At 49.5% G+C, this 19,716-nt stretch overlaps 1 protein-coding gene across 1 annotated transcript in view; it reads right to left on the minus strand.

Annotated features, from left to right (window-relative positions):
• RABL6 (RAB, member RAS oncogene family like 6) overlaps positions 1-19,716 on the minus strand; it is a 136,596-nt gene that overhangs the window by 59,843 nt on the left and 57,037 nt on the right. The window contains exons 5-8 of the mRNA XM_065418713.1: positions 16,960-17,051; positions 14,058-14,198; positions 12,654-12,759; positions 950-1,053 (exon numbers count right to left, since the gene is read on the minus strand). Coding sequence (XP_065274785.1) covers positions 950-1,053; positions 12,654-12,759; positions 14,058-14,198; positions 16,960-17,051 — 443 coding nt within the window. The remainder of the gene's footprint in view (positions 1-949; positions 1,054-12,653; positions 12,760-14,057; positions 14,199-16,959; positions 17,052-19,716) is intronic.

Raw genomic sequence — 19,716 nt, forward strand, 5'->3', positions numbered from 1 at the left:
GTTTTATATGTATATGGTTGCCTTTTAGTTAAGTGACTCAAGGTGCTTTACAAACAAAAACAAAAACCACTGACCAAGGTTATGGAACTTAAAGCTTGATTCTATTTTGAAAAGCAACTGTAAAATGGCATGGTGGAGGGTAGTTATGGTTTCCATGATTACCAAATAAATCTGCTTGTTTTACAAGAGATTTTTTCTGACTACCAGTGCTTCAAATTCATTCCAGAACCTGAAAGCCAAGCTGTGTTCTGTCTGGCTTGCACATTACCACAATAAATACCCTGCAATTGGAAGTTTTGAACACAACTGTTGATACATCCAAGTTTGAACAGAATCCAACTCATTCCCCAGAGCTGTACTGGCTCTACAAGGCTAACAAGAGTAGAAACTCACTCCAAGCAGGGAATTAAGTGGATATGACACTGAATACACAGGACGCACACTCTGAAATAGGATCACATTTTAATAAGCTTCTAGAACTTCTGAAGAGATCAACAAAAAATATCCTAGTGTCTCAAAGACTAAATGAGAGCAAAAGTGATTAGCCAGAAGACACGTACAACAAGACTACAGCCAAAAGAATGTGACCCTGTTTCCCTGCTGAAGCACTAGAGTGCACTAGAGAGCATTCCCTTCCACCATTAGAGGCTGTGACATACTCCTCTATAATCCTTGTAGCATGTGCCTCATTAGCGCTCTGCCATTTCATTGTACCCAGCTCCACCTCCATTTCTCTCCCCTCCCATAAGTCACATGTCTGAAGGGAATCCAAAGAACAAACTTTGCATTGGAGAATCTCCTATTTTACATGAGAAATGAAATATCCAAACAAATACTAAATGATATCCATTGGACCTCCCATGGTTGATGTAAAGTGTAGTGCTGCCCAACAGACAAGAGTTACATAGATTCCAGCAAAAAGGTTAGAAAGGAGGGCTCAATGACATACATTTCGTAGTTTTGGTCCTCTGTCTCCTGCTGCACTGAGAGCTCTTCCAACGTTGCGTCAATATCTAGCTGATTCGTCTCCAGCTGCCGTAGCAATGTCTCCCTCTGAAGAAAGGAAAATGAAAGAGAAGTCTGAGCAGAAAAGGTCACTGTAGGAGTTATCTGGGAGCTTGCCAGTACAGCGAGATCTTGTATCAGCACTAATGTCATCACTCTACCCACCATAATGAATTAAACAGCAGCTCGGGCCCCCGGCAAGGTGTTCAACTTAAATAAAGGAATACAATGGAAAGCAGAGGGGCAGAAACAAGGTGTTCATTCTGGAAGTCAGCATCCTCTGTTGCAAGGATGAGTGTGTGGCACGAACAGCGCAGTGCGTAGGAAAGTGCTGTTCACAAAGAAGCACTGGAATAGGCTACAGAGCAATAATATAAGAATTTCAAATCAAGGATTGCTTATAAGTCCCTTTGTGAAAGAATATACAAAATGATGCACCTCCGTGCTATCACTACTTTGCACCAACACTGTTTGTAGCTTCTCTGGATACAGGAACGCTCCATTATCACCATGAGGCAGTGTTCAGCTGGTGCAGTGAGTGAGTCACACATTTCCTTTCTAATGGGACTTAAGTTAGTCATCCAGCTGGATGAATATAAAAGAACGATGCTCCTATTAGTGTACAGATGCACTGTACTGACACCAAGGAATTCATTTGCCTTTACAGCAGACATAATGGCTGCTTAAGAGAAGGCTCATTTCTAAGCCATCCCAGCACCTATCTACCTGGCCTTTCTTCTTTATAGTCAGGGCCCTATGTATTCTGCAGCCAAGCAATTTGCCACAGAACTGTGATTTAGAATCAAACCTCGGATTTTAGAAAGCTATGTTTCTAGTCAACATGGTTGTGAAAATAACCCTGTAGGCACAAACTGAATGTAAACCAGTGTGGCCAACTCTTGAAATTTTAATTAGGAGAGTCACAATATTTGATGTTTTATTTACAGTCGTACCCCTCTCCCCCTCCCAGAATCAAATTATTTAAGAATTTCAGCTTTCATTAAAAAAAAAATAAAAAAATTAAAAAAAAAAAAAAGTGTCTAGCCCTCAGGGTTGCAGAGGAGAGATTGAAACTATGACCTCAAGAACCAGAGGGCAAAGAAAAAAGAACCCAACATTTATGTATGTAAAATTCTTATGATTTTTAAGCCAGTCATGAATTTCGAAACCTGGTTCATGTGTTCCCAACATTTGGGGGTGGCAATATGAGATAAACCAATGCAGTGTTGTCTTCCTGAATGCGGACAGCCTGAGGCCATGTCTAAACTAGCAAGCTTACAGCAGCACAGCTGAATGGATGCAGCTGCGCTACCGTGAGATTGCTCGTGCAGCCGCTCGGTGCCAGCAGGAGAGAGCTCTCCCGTCGACATAAGAAAACCACCTCCACGAGCAGCGGTAGCTATGTTGGCGGGAGAAGCTCTCCCGGGGACACAGCCTATGCACGCTACCACTTATGCCGGCGAAACTTATGTTGCTCAGGGGGATGTTTTTTCACACCCCTGAGCGACATAAGTTATACCAACAAAAGTGGTCGTGTAGCTATGGCCTGAGACAATGGCTCGGAGGGGTGAACAGCCCTACTTAACCCAGTGGTTTCTTAACTCTGAAACAGAAAGACAACGCTTTAAAATGTCACATTAACTATTTCACTGCTGATTTCTTAGAAGAAACATCTCGCTAATGTACTTGGTGAACAATCCCAGACTGCCGCTGCAGAGGTTAAGTCTCAACTGTCCCATACTCAGATGCTAAAACCTTCAGCTTCTGACTCCATACCATACCACACCACCAGCAGCCTGCTTGCCTTGCCTCACAAACAAAATCAACCAAAAGCACACTACACTGGGCTAGGTTTTGATAGTGACTGTTCAAACGTGGGCTTCATCCATAGCTTTCTGATGTAGTCAGGCCTCTTGGGGAGGCTCATGCAACAACTACACAGATTTATGATGACATAGTAAGAACCAGGAAATTCAATGTCTGGAGTGGCACCATCCACATCTCCCATAGGCTAGGGACCAAGAGATGCAGGAAGTGGCCATCTGTGCCTGAGCACAAACATGTCCTGATTATTATTTGTATCATGGCAGTGCCCCTTTTGATGAGGGCCCACATGTGCCAGGGACTATAGGTATACAATTCCTACCCCAACGAGCTTACAGTCAATTTGAAACATGAGAAAAGGGGGAGAGGGAGAAAGATGTCCCAAGTTTGACCCTGAACTGTGAAGTCTTGTTTTAATAATTCCCTAACCTTCAACATTCCTTCAAGTCGTCTGCTATGAGAACGAACTTGAGGTTTATTTTTTTAATAATCCATGGGTTATTTTTACTTCACATATTAGAACAGGGGTGGGGAATGTTGCATCTCTAATAGCCTAAAATGCAAGCGAGTGTAGTCTACAGACCAAAATCCTAGTGAGAAGGCAAACATTTTGTGAACAGAATGAAATTTGGTCAGCCAGCACACATGCTGTTGTTGCACACAGACACACACACACTAAACCATGATGTTGGTTTTTGGAGCGAACAGTCAGTCATGTGTAGACTTAAAAACCAAACTCAGTGTTCTACAGAACAAGCCAAGCAACTAGTCCATCCTAGAATTTTTCAGTCTAAACCTCAAACTTATTTTAAGACTAAATTACTCATTAGAACTGAAATGAGTTGCATCTGAAGAAGTGAGGTTTTTACCCACGAAAGCTTATGCCCAAATAAATCTGTTAGTCTTTAAGGTGCCACCAGACTCCTTGTTGTTTTTGTAGATACAGACTAACACGGCTACCCCTTGATACTCATTAGAACTGAGTTAACTGAGCTCTAGATAATGCTTTGACCGAATGCCACCTTCAGTGCTCCAGTGGAAAAGGCAATTAGATGAACTGTCTATGCACAGAATAGTCTCTTTACATGGACTGTTCTGGAGGGATGGCTGAACCTCCGACATTCACACACCAACAGTGCCTGTCAGGAATACTTGGGGGACTGAACTGCTTTCTGGAGTTAATCAGTCCAGCTCATGGCAGGCAGCTGATAAATAAGTGAGGAGGCTGCTGGAGGGGACTTGCTTTATATTCAGAGTATGAGTTTCATCCTCCGCTCTCTTGATACAAGATTCATGAGTAAGATGAAGACAGGGAAGCGCAATTTAAGACTAAGCCACACCACTACATACCAGACTGGAAGAACACTAGCCCTGTGAGAGAGAGAGCAACCTGGGATCTGAGCTACAATTAACTAATCCACCAAGAGCTGTGGGATGTTGTTTAGGTACATGAAGAAACTAGTCACTATCAGGCAGAATGGCTGACTAAACTGTATTTGCCTTTTGCACCTGAGAGATTTCCTCTCCTTTACCCTTACTTTGTAAGGCAGAGAAAGGGCAGTTAGGTTTTTTTTGGAGACTTTGAGTCTCTATGAAAGCAAGAACAGCATCACCGTGGGCTAGGTCTAGTGCACACTCATCACACACGGTTCTCCAACATGCTGCACTTCCTCTCTCTAGCGACCCCAAAGGGCCCACTCCTGCTCCCACTGAATCCAATAGCAAGATTCCCATTAGTACAGCAGGAGAAGACAGAGACTCGGAGTGACTGAGCCACATAATTTAGTGGTTTGTTTTGGAACGATTCCAACCTTTCCCAAGAGACCTGGTTACAAATACAGGTGACACAGGAAAAAACGGTTACTCACCTTCTCGTAACTGTTGTTCTTCGAGATGTGTTCTTCATGTCCATTCCAAGCAGGTGTGTGCGCGCCGCGTGCACGCCAGCCGGAAGATTTTACTATAGCAGCGTCCGTAGGGTTGGCTTCGGTGCCCCCTGGAGTGGCGCCCTCATGGCACTGTATATAGGGGCTGGCCAACCCTCCACCCCCTCAGTTCCTTCTTGCCGACACTCCGAGGGGTAGGAGGGCGGGTACTGGAATGGACATGAACAACACATCTCGAAGAACAACAGTTACGAGAAGGTGAGTAACAGTTTTTTCTTCGAGTGATTGTTCATGTCCATTCCAAGCAGGTGACTCACAAGCCTGAACCTACGCGGTGGGGTCGGAGGTCACTGCAGACTGGAGTACTGCGCGGCCAAAGGCAGCATCATCTCTGGCCTGGTGCGTGATGGCATAGTGCGCTGTAAAGGTGTGGATTGAGGACCAGGTGGCAGCTCTACAAATTTCCTGCATTGGGCCAGGAACGCAGCGGAAGAGGCCTGCGCTCTTGTGGAGTGGGCCGTGATAGGCGGGGCTAGTATACTGGCCCGACTGTAGCACTCCCGGACGCAGGTTCTGATCCAAGCCAAGATTCGCTGTGACGAGACCGGGAGCCCTTTCATCCTGTCGGCCAGGGTGACAAAAAGTTGGGTTGATTTCCTGAAGGATCTTGTCCTTTCGATATAGAACGCGAGAGCCCTGCGAACGTCCAGGGAATGCAGCCTACGCTCCTTCGCAGAGGAGTGCGGTTTCGGATAAAACACCGGGAGAAAAATGTCTTGACCCATGTGAAATGGGGAAAACCGCCTTAGGGAGGAACGCTGGGTGCGGCCTGAGTTGGACCGTGTCCTTGTGGAAGACGGTGTATGGAGGTTCAGATGTCAGAGCTCTGAGTTCCGACACTCTCCGGGCTGATGTGATAGCCACCAAGAACGCGACCTTATATGAAAGATATAACAGCGAGCACGAAGCCAGCGGCTTGAAGGGGGGGCCTGCGAGGACGGATAGGACTAAATTGAGGTCCCAAGCAGGGACGGGTTGACGAATGTGCGGGAACAACCTGTCAAGGCCCTTGAGGAACGACCAACGAGTGGGTTTGCAAACACTGAGGTACCCCCCGCTCCAGGGTGGAACGCCGAGATGGCAGCAAGGTGTACTCGAACCGAAGAGTCAGTCAGTCCCAGGTGTCAGATATAGTAAATAGTCCAGGATAAGAGGGATCGGGGCGAGCAAGGGAGCATGACCCCGTTGCGTGGCCCAAAGCGAGAAGCGCTTCCACTTGGCCAAGTACGTGGTCCTTGTTGAAGGCTTCCTGCTGCCAAGAAGGACCTGCCTGACCTGATGAGAGCCTTGCATCTCCACGGGGTTTAGCCATGGAGCATCCAGGCTGTAAGGTGGAGTGACTCCAGGTTCGGGTGAAGGAGGCGACCGCGATCCTGTGTGATCAAGTCCAGTAGTAGGGGCAACCTGAGGGGCACCCGCATAGACATGTGCAGGAGCAACGTGTACCAGTGCTGGCGCAGCCACGCCGGCGCTATCAGGATGAGCCGAGCGTGATCTCTGCAGGCCTTGAGGATTACTCTGTGAACCATGGGAATCGGGGGAAAGGCGTAAAATAGCCCGTCTGCCCAAGAGAAGAGAAAGGCGTCTGTTAGAGACCCCGGACTGCGTCCCATGAGGGAGCAGAATTGATGACACTTCCTGTTCTCGCTGGAGGCAAACAGGTCCACCTGGGGATGACCCCAGAGCCGGAAAATTGAGAGTACTATATCCCAGCGGATAGACCACTCGTGACCCTGGAACGAGCGGCTGAGGGCATCCGCAAGCCCATTGTGCGTCCCCGGGAGGTAGGACGCTGTCAGGTGAATTACGTTCTGTACACAAAAGTCCCATAATGCGAGGGCCTCCCGGCACAGGGGAGAGGAGCGAGCACCACCCTGCTTGTTGATATAGAACATCGTTGGAGTGTTGTCCGTGAGGACAGAAATGCAACTGCCTGCCAGCTGGGATTTGAAGGCTATGCATGCAAGGCGCACCACTCGTAATTCCCTGACATTGATGTGCAACGAAAGGTCCTCTCGTGACCAAAGGCCTTGGGTTCTGAGGCCACCCAGATGTGCACCCCATCCCAGAGCCGATGCGTCCGTTACCAGGGATAGGCAGGGCTCGGGGTCGAGGAAAGGCACACCCACGCAGACCTCCCGCAGGTCGAGCCACCATTGAAGGGAATCCAACACCGGCCGAGGTAACGTCACCACTGATTCTAGGGAGTCCCTGACCGGCCAACCAGGACTGGAGTGGGCGCAGTCTGAGTCTGGCGTGTCTCACCACGTAGGTACATGCCGCCATGTGCCATAGTAATTTGAGGCAGTTTCTTGCTGTGGTGGTCGGGTAACGTTGGAGGCCGAGAATAATGTTGGACATAGTCTGGAATCTGGCCTCTGGGAGATATGCTCTGGTGTGTGTCGAGTCCAGAACTGCCCCTATGAATTCTGGCGTGTGTCGAGTCTAGAACTGCCCCTATGAATTCGATTTTTTGGGTTGGAGATAGTGTGGACTTGGCCTCGTTGAGTAAGAGGCTGAGCTTGAGGAAGGTCTGCCTGGTGAAGACCACCTGAGCCTCCACCTGCGCCTTGGTCCTGCCCTTGATGAGCCAATCGTCCAGGTAGGGAAACACCTGAATCCCCTGCCTGCGCAGGAAGGCTGCCACGACTGCCATGCACTTCGTGAAGACCCTTGGGGCTGCTGACAGACCAAAGGGCAGAACCGTAAATTGTAGATGGGCATTGCCCACGACAAACCTGAGGTAACGCCTGTGCTGAGGGATTATCGCAATGTGAAAGTATGCGTCCTTTAAGTCGAGGGCGGCATACCAGTCTCCTGGATCCATGGAAGGAATGATGGAGGACAGGGAGACCATGTGGAACTTGAGCTTCTTTACAAACTTGTTGACACACCGCAAGTCCAGAATAGGTCTGAGGCCCCCTTTCGCTTTCGGTATTAGGAAATAGCGAGAATAGAAGCCCCTGCCCCATGGCTCCTGAGGAACCTCCTCTACTGCCTCTGTTGCGAGGAGGGACTGAACTTCTTGAAGTAGAAGTTGCTCATGAGAGGGGTCCCTGAAGAGGGACGGGGAGGGGGGCTGGTGGGGCGGGAGGGAGGAGAACTGGATAGAATATCCCCTCTCTACCGTGCAAAGCACCCAAGTGTCCGATGTGATCCGGGCCCACGCACGATAGAAGGGGGACAGACGTGACGAGAAGGTAAGGTTGGACGGATCCAGGGTTCTGACTGGGAGGTCGTCCTCGACCAAGCCATCAAAATGGTGGTCTAGGCCCCTGTGTAGGCCTTGCCGAAGGGCTGCTGTTGTTGCCTCCTTCTGCCCGTCCTTGCCCTTCTGCACAAGGCATCCCCTCGATTTTGAGGCTGGTACGGCCGTGGGGCCTGTGGTGGCCTGAACTGCCTATGCTGGGTGACCGGGGTGTGTAGGCCTAATGAACGGAGGGTGGTCCGTGAATCCTTTAGGCTATGAAGCCTCTTATCTGTCTTCTCCGAGAAGAGCGTGGGCCCTTCGAAGGGGAGGTCTTGGATCGTTTGTTGGACCTCATGTGGGAGGATGGAAACTTTAAGCCAGGCTCCGCGCCTCATGACCAGACCAGTCGCCAACGTGCGTGAGGCTGAATCGGCCGCGTCCAAGGCTGCCTGGAGGGAAGCCCGGGTAATCAATCTTCCCTCTTCAACCAGGGCTGAAAACTCAGTTCGCAACTCCTGTGGAAGGAGGTCCGCGAACCTAGACAAAGCCGAGCACGTGTTCTGTCCATACCGGCTCACTATGGCCTGCTGATTGGCAATGCGCAACTGCAGGCCCCCTGTCGAATATACCTTGCGCCCGAACAGGTCCAACTTTTTGGCCTCTCTATTTTTGTGGGTAGCTCCCTGGAACCCCTGGCGCTCCCTCTGGTTGGCCGCATCTACCACTAGGGAGTCTAGGGGAGGGTGTGTATAAAGATGTTCATAGCCCTTGGATGGAACAAAATATCGCCTCTCAGTCCTTTTAGCCGTAGGGGCCAATGAGGCTGGAGTTTGCCACAAGGTGCGGGTTGTGTCCGTAATGGTCTTTATGAGAGGTAGGGCTACCCTGGATGGGCCCGACGGGGTGAGGATGTCCTCCACCGGATTTGTATCCACCTCGATCTCCTCAGTCTGGATCGAGAGGCTCTGGGCTGCTCGAGTAAGCAGCTGTTGGAGGATCCTATTGTCCTCTAGGGCCGGTGCCGCTGAAGTTCCCGCTACTGCCTCATCCGGAGATGAGGAGGAAGAGATCCCCTGAAGAGGGCCTTCATCTACCCCCTCTCCCTCTATGAGGGCCTGCGGCACACGGTACTCAGGCTGCGCGGCCGGTGCGGACTCAGGATGCGGCACCGCGGCCGGTACCAGGGTCGATACCGAGCGACGAGGCGTGCTGGACGGTGCCTGCGGCGTTGGGAGCAAGGTCCCAGTCGGTGCCATTGTCTGGCTAGGCGGTGCCGTGTCCCTTTGTGGCACACTCCTGTCAGACGGCAGTGCCGGTGGTGGTGGTGGCGGCATTAGCGGTAGGACCGCCGACGTCGAAGAGACAGATGCGGCTCGTGAGTGGGGTCCATACGCCTGACCCACTGACTGGTGGTAGGCCCATGGCGTCCAGAACGGCCACTGGGGGGGGCGGTTGCCACTGCTGCTGCCACTGCGGCGGGTACGGTTGGGTACTCGTACGCGAGGACGAACGCCTGCTCCTCGATCTGTTAGAGTGGTACGAGTCCGCCTCCGAGTCCGAGGTCTCTGAGTACGAGGACATAGGAGGCGCGGTACCCACTGTCGCCGTGGACCGGTGCTGCCGGACCGGAGAAGGTGCTGTCTGCACCGGTGCCACTAGAGTGGCGCGGCGCGGGGAGCGCGGCGAGAGCATTGCCGGTTTGCCCCTAGATTGAAACTGGGGTCGAGCGGTAGCCGGAGGTTCTCTGCACCGGTGCGGCGACACCGGCACCGGGAGGCTCAAGAGGTCTGAGGCGGCCTCGAACGCCTCCAGTGTCTATGGGAGGCGCACTTCTTCCATAATATCCGGGGATCTAGGCCTGTCCGGACTCGACCGTACCCTCTCTGGGGCGGGAGTCAACGGGATGGCTGAATGGGTCTGCGGCGCAGACTGTCCCGTAGCACTTGTGGACGGCGCCAGCACCTTAGAGTCCCGGTGGGGGGAATGTTCCCTCACAGGCCTCTTCTTTTTAACCGGCACTAGCGATGGGGAACGGTGTCTCATCGAGGCTGATTTCTTGTGCGCCGATTCTCTCCGGTGCCGGGGTTTGGGGGCCTTGGCCTCACGACTTATCGCCGGTGCCGGGGCACTGCGCACCGAGGATGAAGTGCTGGGTGTCGTCTCGGTAGGCCCGGGATCTGATTGTGGCCGCAGAGCCGCCTCCATTAGGAGGACTTTAAGTCTCTGCTCTCTATCTTTGAGAATCCTGGGGCGAAAAGCCCTGCAGATACTGCACCTATCTCTTTGGTGGCTCTCCCCTAGGCACCTTAAGCACGAAGAGTGCGGGTCACTCTTCGGCATGAATTTCCCACAGTCCCTGCAGAGTTTGGACCCTGGGGACCCGGGCATGCCCCAGTGGGGCAACGAAAACTTGGGGAAAACCCCCCCAACTACTATCTAACTAAGCTAACACTAAACAACAACCTAACTATTTACAACGACGACGGAACACTGCCACAATTGCTGAAGAGCAAGCGAAGTTCCAGCTAGCCATCACCGGCGGTAAGAAGGAACTGAGGGGGTGGAGGGTCGGCTGGCCCCTATATACAGCGCCATGAGGGCGCCACTCCAGGGGGCGCCGAAGCCAACCCTACGGACGCTGCTATAGCAAAATCTTCCGGCTGGCATGCACGCGGCGCGCACACACATGCTTGGAATGGACATGAACAATCACTCGAAGAAGAAACACTCACTGTGTGGTCTCTGAGCTTTGGGACAGGAAGTGCTGCATTCAAAACCGTGGATATGTTTGTGAGAGGTAGCTGGAGCGCATGTCAGTGGCCTGACAGATTCTGACAAGCACTGAGAAACAAATTCAGGGCCGAAGGAAGTGAAATTCCAAGTACCTTCGTAACGTGGCATCAACTGGAGTCTGTCCATCTTAGCCTTTTAATGACAGGGAGAGGTCAAAGCTGATCAGCTGCAAGCTTTTAGTGCAGGATCCAAACATATCTGCATACATTTTTACCTAACAATGATGTAAGTGTGCATGCCAATCAAAGTCCTGCCTCTAGCCCTTGTGACAGAGCAGGATCCTGCTTGAATCCTCTCCCACCCTCAGTGTGAACCTAACAGCTCAGGCAAAGAGTCTAGAATAGCTGGTAAAACATTAACTTGTTTCACCTCTTCATACATAACTCTGGATTTGTGTCTCAGGTATTGCTGCAGCCAACTGCACCCAGCACCACGCTCAGTGAACTGTACTGGATGACTTCTCTAGTGAACAGAGGAGACTGGGAATGCAAGTAGGTCATCTCAAGCACATCACCCATCTGAGCAATGGCCACTCAATCTTAGCCCCACAGGGACTCTGACTAAATCACATTCTTTGAGCTTTCATATAATCAGACATTAATTGCCTCTTGGGTCGGTTCAGTTATTTTATTACACTGGATTGTTTAAAGATTGTTATTAAGGAGCCATATTTGCTTTAATTCTCAGTTACATAAATCATGAACATCAAGTTTGTTTTTTCTCAGCATATGTAAATGAAAGGTCCCTTAAGATCCCCTCTCACTAAAGCAGCTGTTAAGCACAGACAAAGCTATGAAAAACTTGAGCACTTTCTGGTAATGCCTCCATTTAAGACAATCATTCCACATATAGACAGGGAAGAGTATCGTTATGAACTGTGATCAGAAGCCCAGTGAGGCTGGCAGAAAGCCCGTGCTGGTGTTCCAGATCTACCTGAGGAGAAAGGGGAGACCTGTAAGAGTGCATCTCCAGCAGTAACGTTGGAACAGGTTATTCTGCGTGGTTTTTGGCAGGATGGCACTTTATTGTAGAAACTGAGGCTACAAACCCCAAATATCTGTACCACCAGACTGTAGCTTTAGGGATTTGGACATTCTCTGAGTGCAGAGATAAGTGCAAGTGTCAGATTTATACAGCTTCTCCTTGGAGAATTTACTATCTAGCTGGATTTCACTGTGTTTTTATACCAAGGTCTCTCTTTCTTTGCTGTGTTTGCTTTACAGACCACTGAATTGATGACAGACATTAACTGAGCTTTAGTCAGTCTGGACGAGCATTTGAGCTATGTTTGTTCTTCTAGATACACATATATGTACACAAAATGTGTTCTTTAAAGTGAATGTAGTGCTGATGAAAGATGCTAGAGTGTGATCTGAAGTCTTCTGACCATGGAGAGGGTACAGCAGATAATCAGGACACTTCATGCATCCCATAAGCCATTCAGTTCACTGGTGGATATTTTCTTAATTGAGTTTTAATTAATTGGCCACATTTAAGAAAAGTTTGTATATTAGCAAAAATACATGTGTGTGTGTGTGTAACAGTTTAGATACCATTTTGACTTGGTGGCCCATTAACACTGCAATGTACAGATTTATTCCTGCACATCCTGTTCATTGCATGGTACTGACCCTTGGAACCTTTATACATTGATAAGAGTATGCTTAGGTAAATAAGGAAGAGCATGCACTTCACCAGCAGTGACACGTTGCAATCATGGGAAACAAAATGCCCAGTCACTTTTGTTAACAACACTCTCCTGAAAGCAACAATCTGTCCAGGCTCCTTTAACAACTGAAAAGCAGAACATCACAGGAAAAGGATCCCCACATGAGTTCCTTGGAAAGGGTAGTTCTCCCCACCCACTCTGCACCATGTAAATCCCGGACTCTTACCTGCAGTTGCAAGAATGGGATGTTGAAGAATTTGTGCAGGTACTTGAGGCCAAAACTGTTCTTCATGGAAGATTCAGCATATCGAAAATAAGACGAGCCAGGAGGTCTGTTCCAAATCAGATGAGCAGAGAAAAGAAAATTACACCGAGACCGACTGACTACACACACAGCAGAGGCACGTGCTGACTTCTATCCCATAAGCAATCCTCATCTCCCAGGCAAATCTTCAACCCCAAGACTTAGGCTGACAGTTCATCCTGCTAGGGGGCTCATTATTTTGTTTACAGCTCATAAGGAGCCAAATTAACTCTTTCCCCCTTTAGAAGGCTGGTGGGGAAAGGCTTGCGTGCAGCTGTTGTTGTGCTATAGTGTCATGCAACTGACAGTCTGAACTGCTCTGCTGGGACACTAGGCCAATGGTTTACTGAACCGAGTATTTCACAGCTGTACAAGTGCATTTCTTACAGCACGTTATTTCTAATACTATAAACGGACCTAAATGAAGCCATTAAAAACCTCAGCACTGGGTATTAAAGTTACATTAGTTCACCTTGGATAATGGTGTGTAGAACATGAATAAACGTGGCTGTAAAAGAACTGGTGCGAAGCCATTCTTTGTGATGGATTCCATTTCTACATGTCTGATGTAGGCAGGAGTGAGTGAGTGAGAGACTTTGCAAGAAAACCTGTTACACACAAAAGCTTTTGTAAAATCCACTCTCAGAAGGAGAAAGGCAGGATGAGGTGGATTGATCGATTCCTGCCCAACAAGGGCAATAGCTATAATTAAAGCGAGAGCTCGTGGCCAGATTCAAAGAAATGCCAGAGTAGAGGCTTGGCAGGCAGTTGAGAGACACGGCCTGGAAGGGATCAGGATCTGTATGTAGTCTTGCAGTGGGGAGGCTCAATCTCGAGGGTGCGGGAGAGAGGGAGAAAAAGCTAGTGGCACTATGCTGGTTTCGGAGCATGGGTGCTCATGGAACAGTTGTGTGGGGGGAAGTAACATACAAAATCTTTCAGCAAGAAAAAAGACAGCCCCAAAGGAAGGGCTGAAGTACAATTCCATTTGGATAGAGCTGTTCTGAAAGGCCTGCACCACAGGGACTCTCACTGCTATTCACTGGCTCTGGGAACTGAGAATCCCCCCCCACCAGTGCAGGCCTTTTAGGTTCGGTAAGAACACCACAGAGTGAGAAAAAAGCCCAGTATAAAGCGACAATATACAGGGATATCAAACCCAACCGGATGAGAAGGGGTTTGGATGATCAGGGAAGGGAGCAATTCAATGGCACACGCATGTCTGGAAGATAACAGCAATGCTGTTAATGGGGGCTGGATTGCATGGAAAAGAAGGGGTGGGGTGCTGCTCTCCCAGAAAGCCAGTATGGTGCCAGCCCTGTTTACCTGTTCAGATTATCAATGAACGCCCGCATGTCATCTGGCAGGATGACCCTGTGCTCTCCCATATCGCGGTAATTCCCAAGCACACACACTGGAACATGGGTGGGCACTTTAGGAAGCTCCCTCAATATGTAGTTAAATGTCCTTTACCAAATAAAAGGTGAAACAAATAATTAGTGTGAACACACTTGATGGGTTAGTTGTACTCTACGCAATATTATTACATTTACAGCTTACATGCACACAATGGAAACTAGCATACATAGTCAGAAAAGTTGCAAAGCAAACAGAAAAATCCAAAATACAAATCTCACATGTGAGTTTCCTCTGAGGCCCACCTACAGACAACACTGAGACACATTCTGAGGTAATAAATATTGTTATTTCACAGAGATTCATTCAGAAGCAAACAGTCCAACTACCTCAGGCCTGTACCTTGAGCAGGGACCCATATAAAACATTATAGGAGAAGGTTACACTGCACTGTTGTGTGAGGATAGGGAGAATATTCTCCTCACCCCTGTTGGTGATTGGGATTATGCCCTTATTTTCATCAAAGCTAGTACAAGTTACTCCAGGGGGAATTCTGCACCACTGTGCACAGGAAGAAAACATGTCCCCACTGCCGATTTCTTTGCTTCCCTGCAGAAAGTGACAGGGAATCTGCGCTGGGATGGGGGTGGGTCTGGGAATGCCCATGGGTGTAGTTTGGAGGGGCATTGCCCCCAAAACAGAGGCGAGGTGCCACTGCCTGCCCCTGCCTTAATTTCTGCGAGCGCAGAGCTGCCTGGATGCTGCCTCCTGACTCCTAGTGCCGGTTGTGCTCGCCTTCTGAGTCTTGGGATCCATCCTGTTTTCTGTACAATAGTGAGTGCCCCTGGTGGGGAAGGTCAAGGGGGGGGGGGCATGGTGAGGCTGGAGGAAAGAGGCAGTGGGAAAGGAAGGGGGTTAAGATAGGGGAGAGGGTGGGGTAGGGGGCAGTTGAGAAGGGGGATAGGATGGGGAAGCAGGGTGGGGGGGAAGTGGGAGCCCAGTATGCGGCATCCCCTCAGCAGCAGCTGCAGTTGGGGCTCCCCTATTAAGTAGGTACATTGAACCCCCACCCAATAGTGTACACACTGCCCCTGGACTACCCTGATGAGCCCCCTAGACACCCACCCTACTGAGCCCTAACCAGCTGCACCCCAACCCCACCTCCCTCACATCCAGACCACCCCCTGCTGAGTCCCAACCTCCTTTCACCTGGACCGCCCTGCAAAGTCCCATTGCCCCTGCAGCTGGAACCCCCGTGAATTCAGATCCCCCCACTGAGCCACCCAAACCCAGACTCCCCACCACAGAACCCTCTTCCCCACACCTGGATCCCCCACACTAAGCCCCTCTACACTTGGATCCTGCTAGGCTGAGCCTGCCTGCCCACCAACACCTGGTGCGCCTGATGCAGAAAAGGCAGAACCCTGGGGTGTTTCTGGGGGCAGGCTTGGCCCTTGCACTGTGTCATAGTCAGGTGCAGCTTCACCGCCGAGTCCCTGTTTGGGGGTGGGGGGGGCTGCAGGATGATCTCCCACCTCAGTGCAACCAGAGGCCTGTGCTCCTCACTGCTAGGCTGGAGCCTCCACATTTATTTATTGACAAATAAAATTTGCAGAATTTTAAAATATTGTACTCAGAATTTTTAATTTTTTGGTGCAGAATACCCTCAGGAATAGGAAGTGCAATTCTTATACATAGAATCAGCAAGTTTTCTAAGCTATTTGCCTTGACAATTCTCTGTGGTAGTGAGTTCCACAGGTTATATGCTACATACAGAAATATTTCCTTTGATCCACTTCAGGTTTATCATTTTAACGGAGGGCCCCTCCTTGTCTTGTCCTACTAAGGAAATTGTGTTTAAGTATCCCTGTCTTGCAGACATACAAGCCAGTACACGCTGTACCAATACAGAGAGTCTAAAGTTGCATGATCTATATCACAGTGTCTAGACAGGCTGATCTATTATACTGATGAGTAAGATGGCTTTAGTGCCCGTCCTTCATTTATTTTGAAGTGCTGGAGTGCAGAAGTCTGCCAAGAGCTCTAATGAAATTAAAGAGCATACCAAACCACACTGCATCTGGAGGTGAGGCCTACAGAAGAGAGTTCCAGCAATGGGTAACCCTATCCCATTAGGGCTTCATGTATTACTGCCCGTAGGGGTTCATGGCACCTTTTCAGCCAAAGGACAGCAATTCTCCCTTGTAAGCTGAAGGCGCCAGTGGTAGTAGTTTGGGCCAATGTCCCTGACACACCAGGACTACTCTATTTGTTTTCCTCTTCCCCAGTTCCTGCCACCCCTGCACTCCTCACTTTCACCTTCCCTTCCCATCCCCGCTTCCATGTTTCCTCTCCCTTAGCAGAGGGGATAAAAAGAGCCCAACAAATGAAGCCCCAAGCTGTGTCCACAGAGCACTTACAAACACACATTTCCCTATTCCCTTTGGGCTCTCTTCCCTGTTCCCAGCTTGCACCTCTCCCATTAGATATTATGCCTACACTTGAGACTGGAAGCTCTTTGGAGCAGGCACTTTGTCATCTACCTTTGGAGGTGCTCAGCACCCTCTGGGTGCTGGATGAATAACATCTGCAAAAGGCATTTTCTAATTGTTTCCCTCAATCTGCTGCACAGTGGGGATTACAGATCAGTGGACATGGAGGGAGACAGCTAGTTTAGAACAGATCTGAATTGTGTTTTACAGGGGAATCGATTAAAAACAGGCCAGAAAATAAAGCAAAATTATTTTAGGTGCCAGGAACCTGTTTCAGCTCATTGGACTATTATGTGTATAGAAATCACAGGATCTAAAGATCATTTGTTTTGATTAAACAAGCAAGACTCAAGCTGCCTATATCACTGCTCCTCTCTTACCACTGCTTGGTGATGTCGAACATCATCACTACTCCATTGCAGTTTTTATACACATCAAGAAACTCCGCATCCAGAGCCATCTCTGACTCTGCCTGGAAACAAAGACACAAACCGTAAATTCTCCAGCTCTTACTGCTTCAGACTGTAAGAAAAACAATCAGTATAATGAAGAGTCCCAAAGTTTCCAACGGGAGCATTTCCACACAAAAGAGCACCACTGGATTTTACATCACTTGAACAAGGCTTCTCAAACAGTTCACTGCTTACACCGCCTGAGTGAGCAGGATCTGAGAGCTGCCAGCATTCTGTGAAAAGCCAAGTGTTTGATTAAAGAGAGCAGGAGTATTTTAGCACTTGCAGTCTCATTCTCCTCTTCAGCTCATCACCCAGGATCCCCTCTTGACAAGCTGATTCCATAGACAGCGACAGGTACAATAGGCAAAACATATCTAGAGTAAAGCAACTCCCTTTCTTTGTTCCTTTCCAAACCTGAATGTTTGCTGTGCTGTGCACTGCCGATCTGCATAGCCATAGAGTGTCTTCTGCTGCACCCAGGGCCGGCTCCAGCATTTCTGCTGCCCCAAGCAAAATAAAAAAATAATAATAATAAAAAAAAAAAAAAGCCGCGATCGCAATCGCGATCGGTGGCGGCAATTGAAAAAAGAAAAAAAAAAAAAAAAGCCGCGATTGGCGGCGGCAGTTCAGCGGCAGGTCCCTCACTCCTAGAGGGAGTGAGGGACCTGCCGCCCCCGAATTGCCGCAGGTGCCGCCCCCTCCCTTGTCCGCCCCAAGCACCTGCTTGTTAAGCTGGTGCCTGGAGCCGGCCCTGGCTGCACCTCCCTCCCCTCTGTAGTGATACTGGCATTTTCTAGCAGCAGTATGGATTTTTATCAATAGTACATTTTACCGCATTAAGACTGTTTTCAAAATTCAGTATTTGCAGTCCTAATTGCAAATGTGCAGGGTCCCATTACAGTCTTGTACCTACAGCATGGCTACATTTTAAGGTAAAATTACCCTCCATTCTAATTGCACAGCAGCTGTAGGATTTGCTTTCATACATAGCTTCACACTTGGAATGTGGGCTTAGAATTGATGACTGAGCATTTCATGGGAGAAACACCTGAATCAGAGGGAGTCTCTAGCTATGTGCTAGCAGGGAAGTCACTAGATTGGGAACGAATTAACCCCTTCTGTAGACCAACCATATTGGCCCACTGATTTCAACAGAATGGTTAAAGAGCACAAAGTGGGATACTTCTCATTCACTGGGCCCTGCAGGGCACCATCACATGACCAAGAACAACGAAGTACTTAAAGAATTACAAGAGAATAAGTGAGCAGAGACTTCAAACCACCCTTTCCTGAAAGGGGAACACAATGGGATTTTTGTTAAAGAAGCTCTGTAAGTGCACCTAGGGTCAAAATGCTGTCTGGGGAGGCAGGCATCACATGTTCTGTCTTCATGTGTATACATGTCGTGCACAACAGCAATGCTGCTGTGAAGAGGGCATACGCTCCCTTCAGTTTTCTCCCATTACAATATTTGACAGTAATACTTCCCTTTCCACCTGCAGATTTCAAAATGCTTAAAAAAGGTGAGTGATCGTTTTCCCCATTGTACAGTAACTCCTCACTTAACGTTGTAGTTATGTTCCTGAAAAATGCGACTTTAAGTGAAACGATGTTAAGCGAATCCAATTTCCCCATAAGAATTAATGTAAATGGGGGGGGGGGGGGTGGTGTTAGGTTCCAGGGCAGCTTCCCCTACTCTGCAAGCACCAGGGGTTGGGGGGCTCAACCCTCAGCCCGCCCACTCCACCCTTTCCCCCAAGCCCCCACCCTTGACCCGCCTCTTCTCCCCCCTCCCCTTCTTCCCCCTTTACTTCGCACACTGCACCCTGGCTCCTCCTCCCCCCTCCCTCCCCTCCTTTCTAAACGCCGCAAGCCAGATGATTGCCGCGTTCGGGAGGCAGGGGAGGGAGGGGGAAGGCGTGCCGAGTCCTCGCTCCTCCCCCCTCCCTTCTGCCCGGGGAAAATCAGCTGGCTTGCTGCGTTCGGGAGGCAGGGGGAGCCTGCGCACCGAGTCCTCGCTCCTCCCTCCTGCCTCCAAAACGCTGCAAGCCAGCTGATTGCCACGGGCAGGAGGCGGGGGGAGGAGGGGGAAGGCGTTGATCCACGGGGTCTGCCGGTGGGCAGGAGGCGCTGGGGGAAGGGGAAGGGGCGTAGGGAGGCTGCCAGCTGTGGAGAAAGCAGGCAGCCAAACAACGTAAGAGTGGAGCATTGCACAACTTTAAATGAGTATTGATCAGCAACAGAACAACGTTAAGCGGGACGACTTTAAGTGAGGAGTTACTGTACAGATGATCAGCTAAGGCATCACGTTAAGTGATTTGCCTCAGATCACACAGTGAGTCAATGACGAACCCTGGAAAGGAACCTTGGTCTCCCTGTGCTGGTTCTATCTCCCTTTTGTCATCATAACCCAACAGATACAATGCCACGCAGTGAACAATGGAGGAATTTCACCCCAAAGGGAGGGTGGAAACTGCCAGAATTGCTGCAGTGGGTCAGACTCTCAGTGCAATGCACTGGAAGAAAAAACATGCTGGGGCAGCCCAGCGCCTCAGACTGGGAGCACGTTGTGGCCGACAGGCCAGCTGGATCCCCCTGAATGCAGATACGAGTGCAAACTACATCCGAATTTTTACACAAGAGATTGACAGCTGACAACATGCAATCACTTAACAAGAACAA

The sequence above is a fragment of the Emys orbicularis genome, chromosome 18, assembly GCF_028017835.1.
Source record: "Emys orbicularis isolate rEmyOrb1 chromosome 18, rEmyOrb1.hap1, whole genome shotgun sequence".
Classification (NCBI taxonomy): Eukaryota; Metazoa; Chordata; order Testudines; family Emydidae; genus Emys; species Emys orbicularis.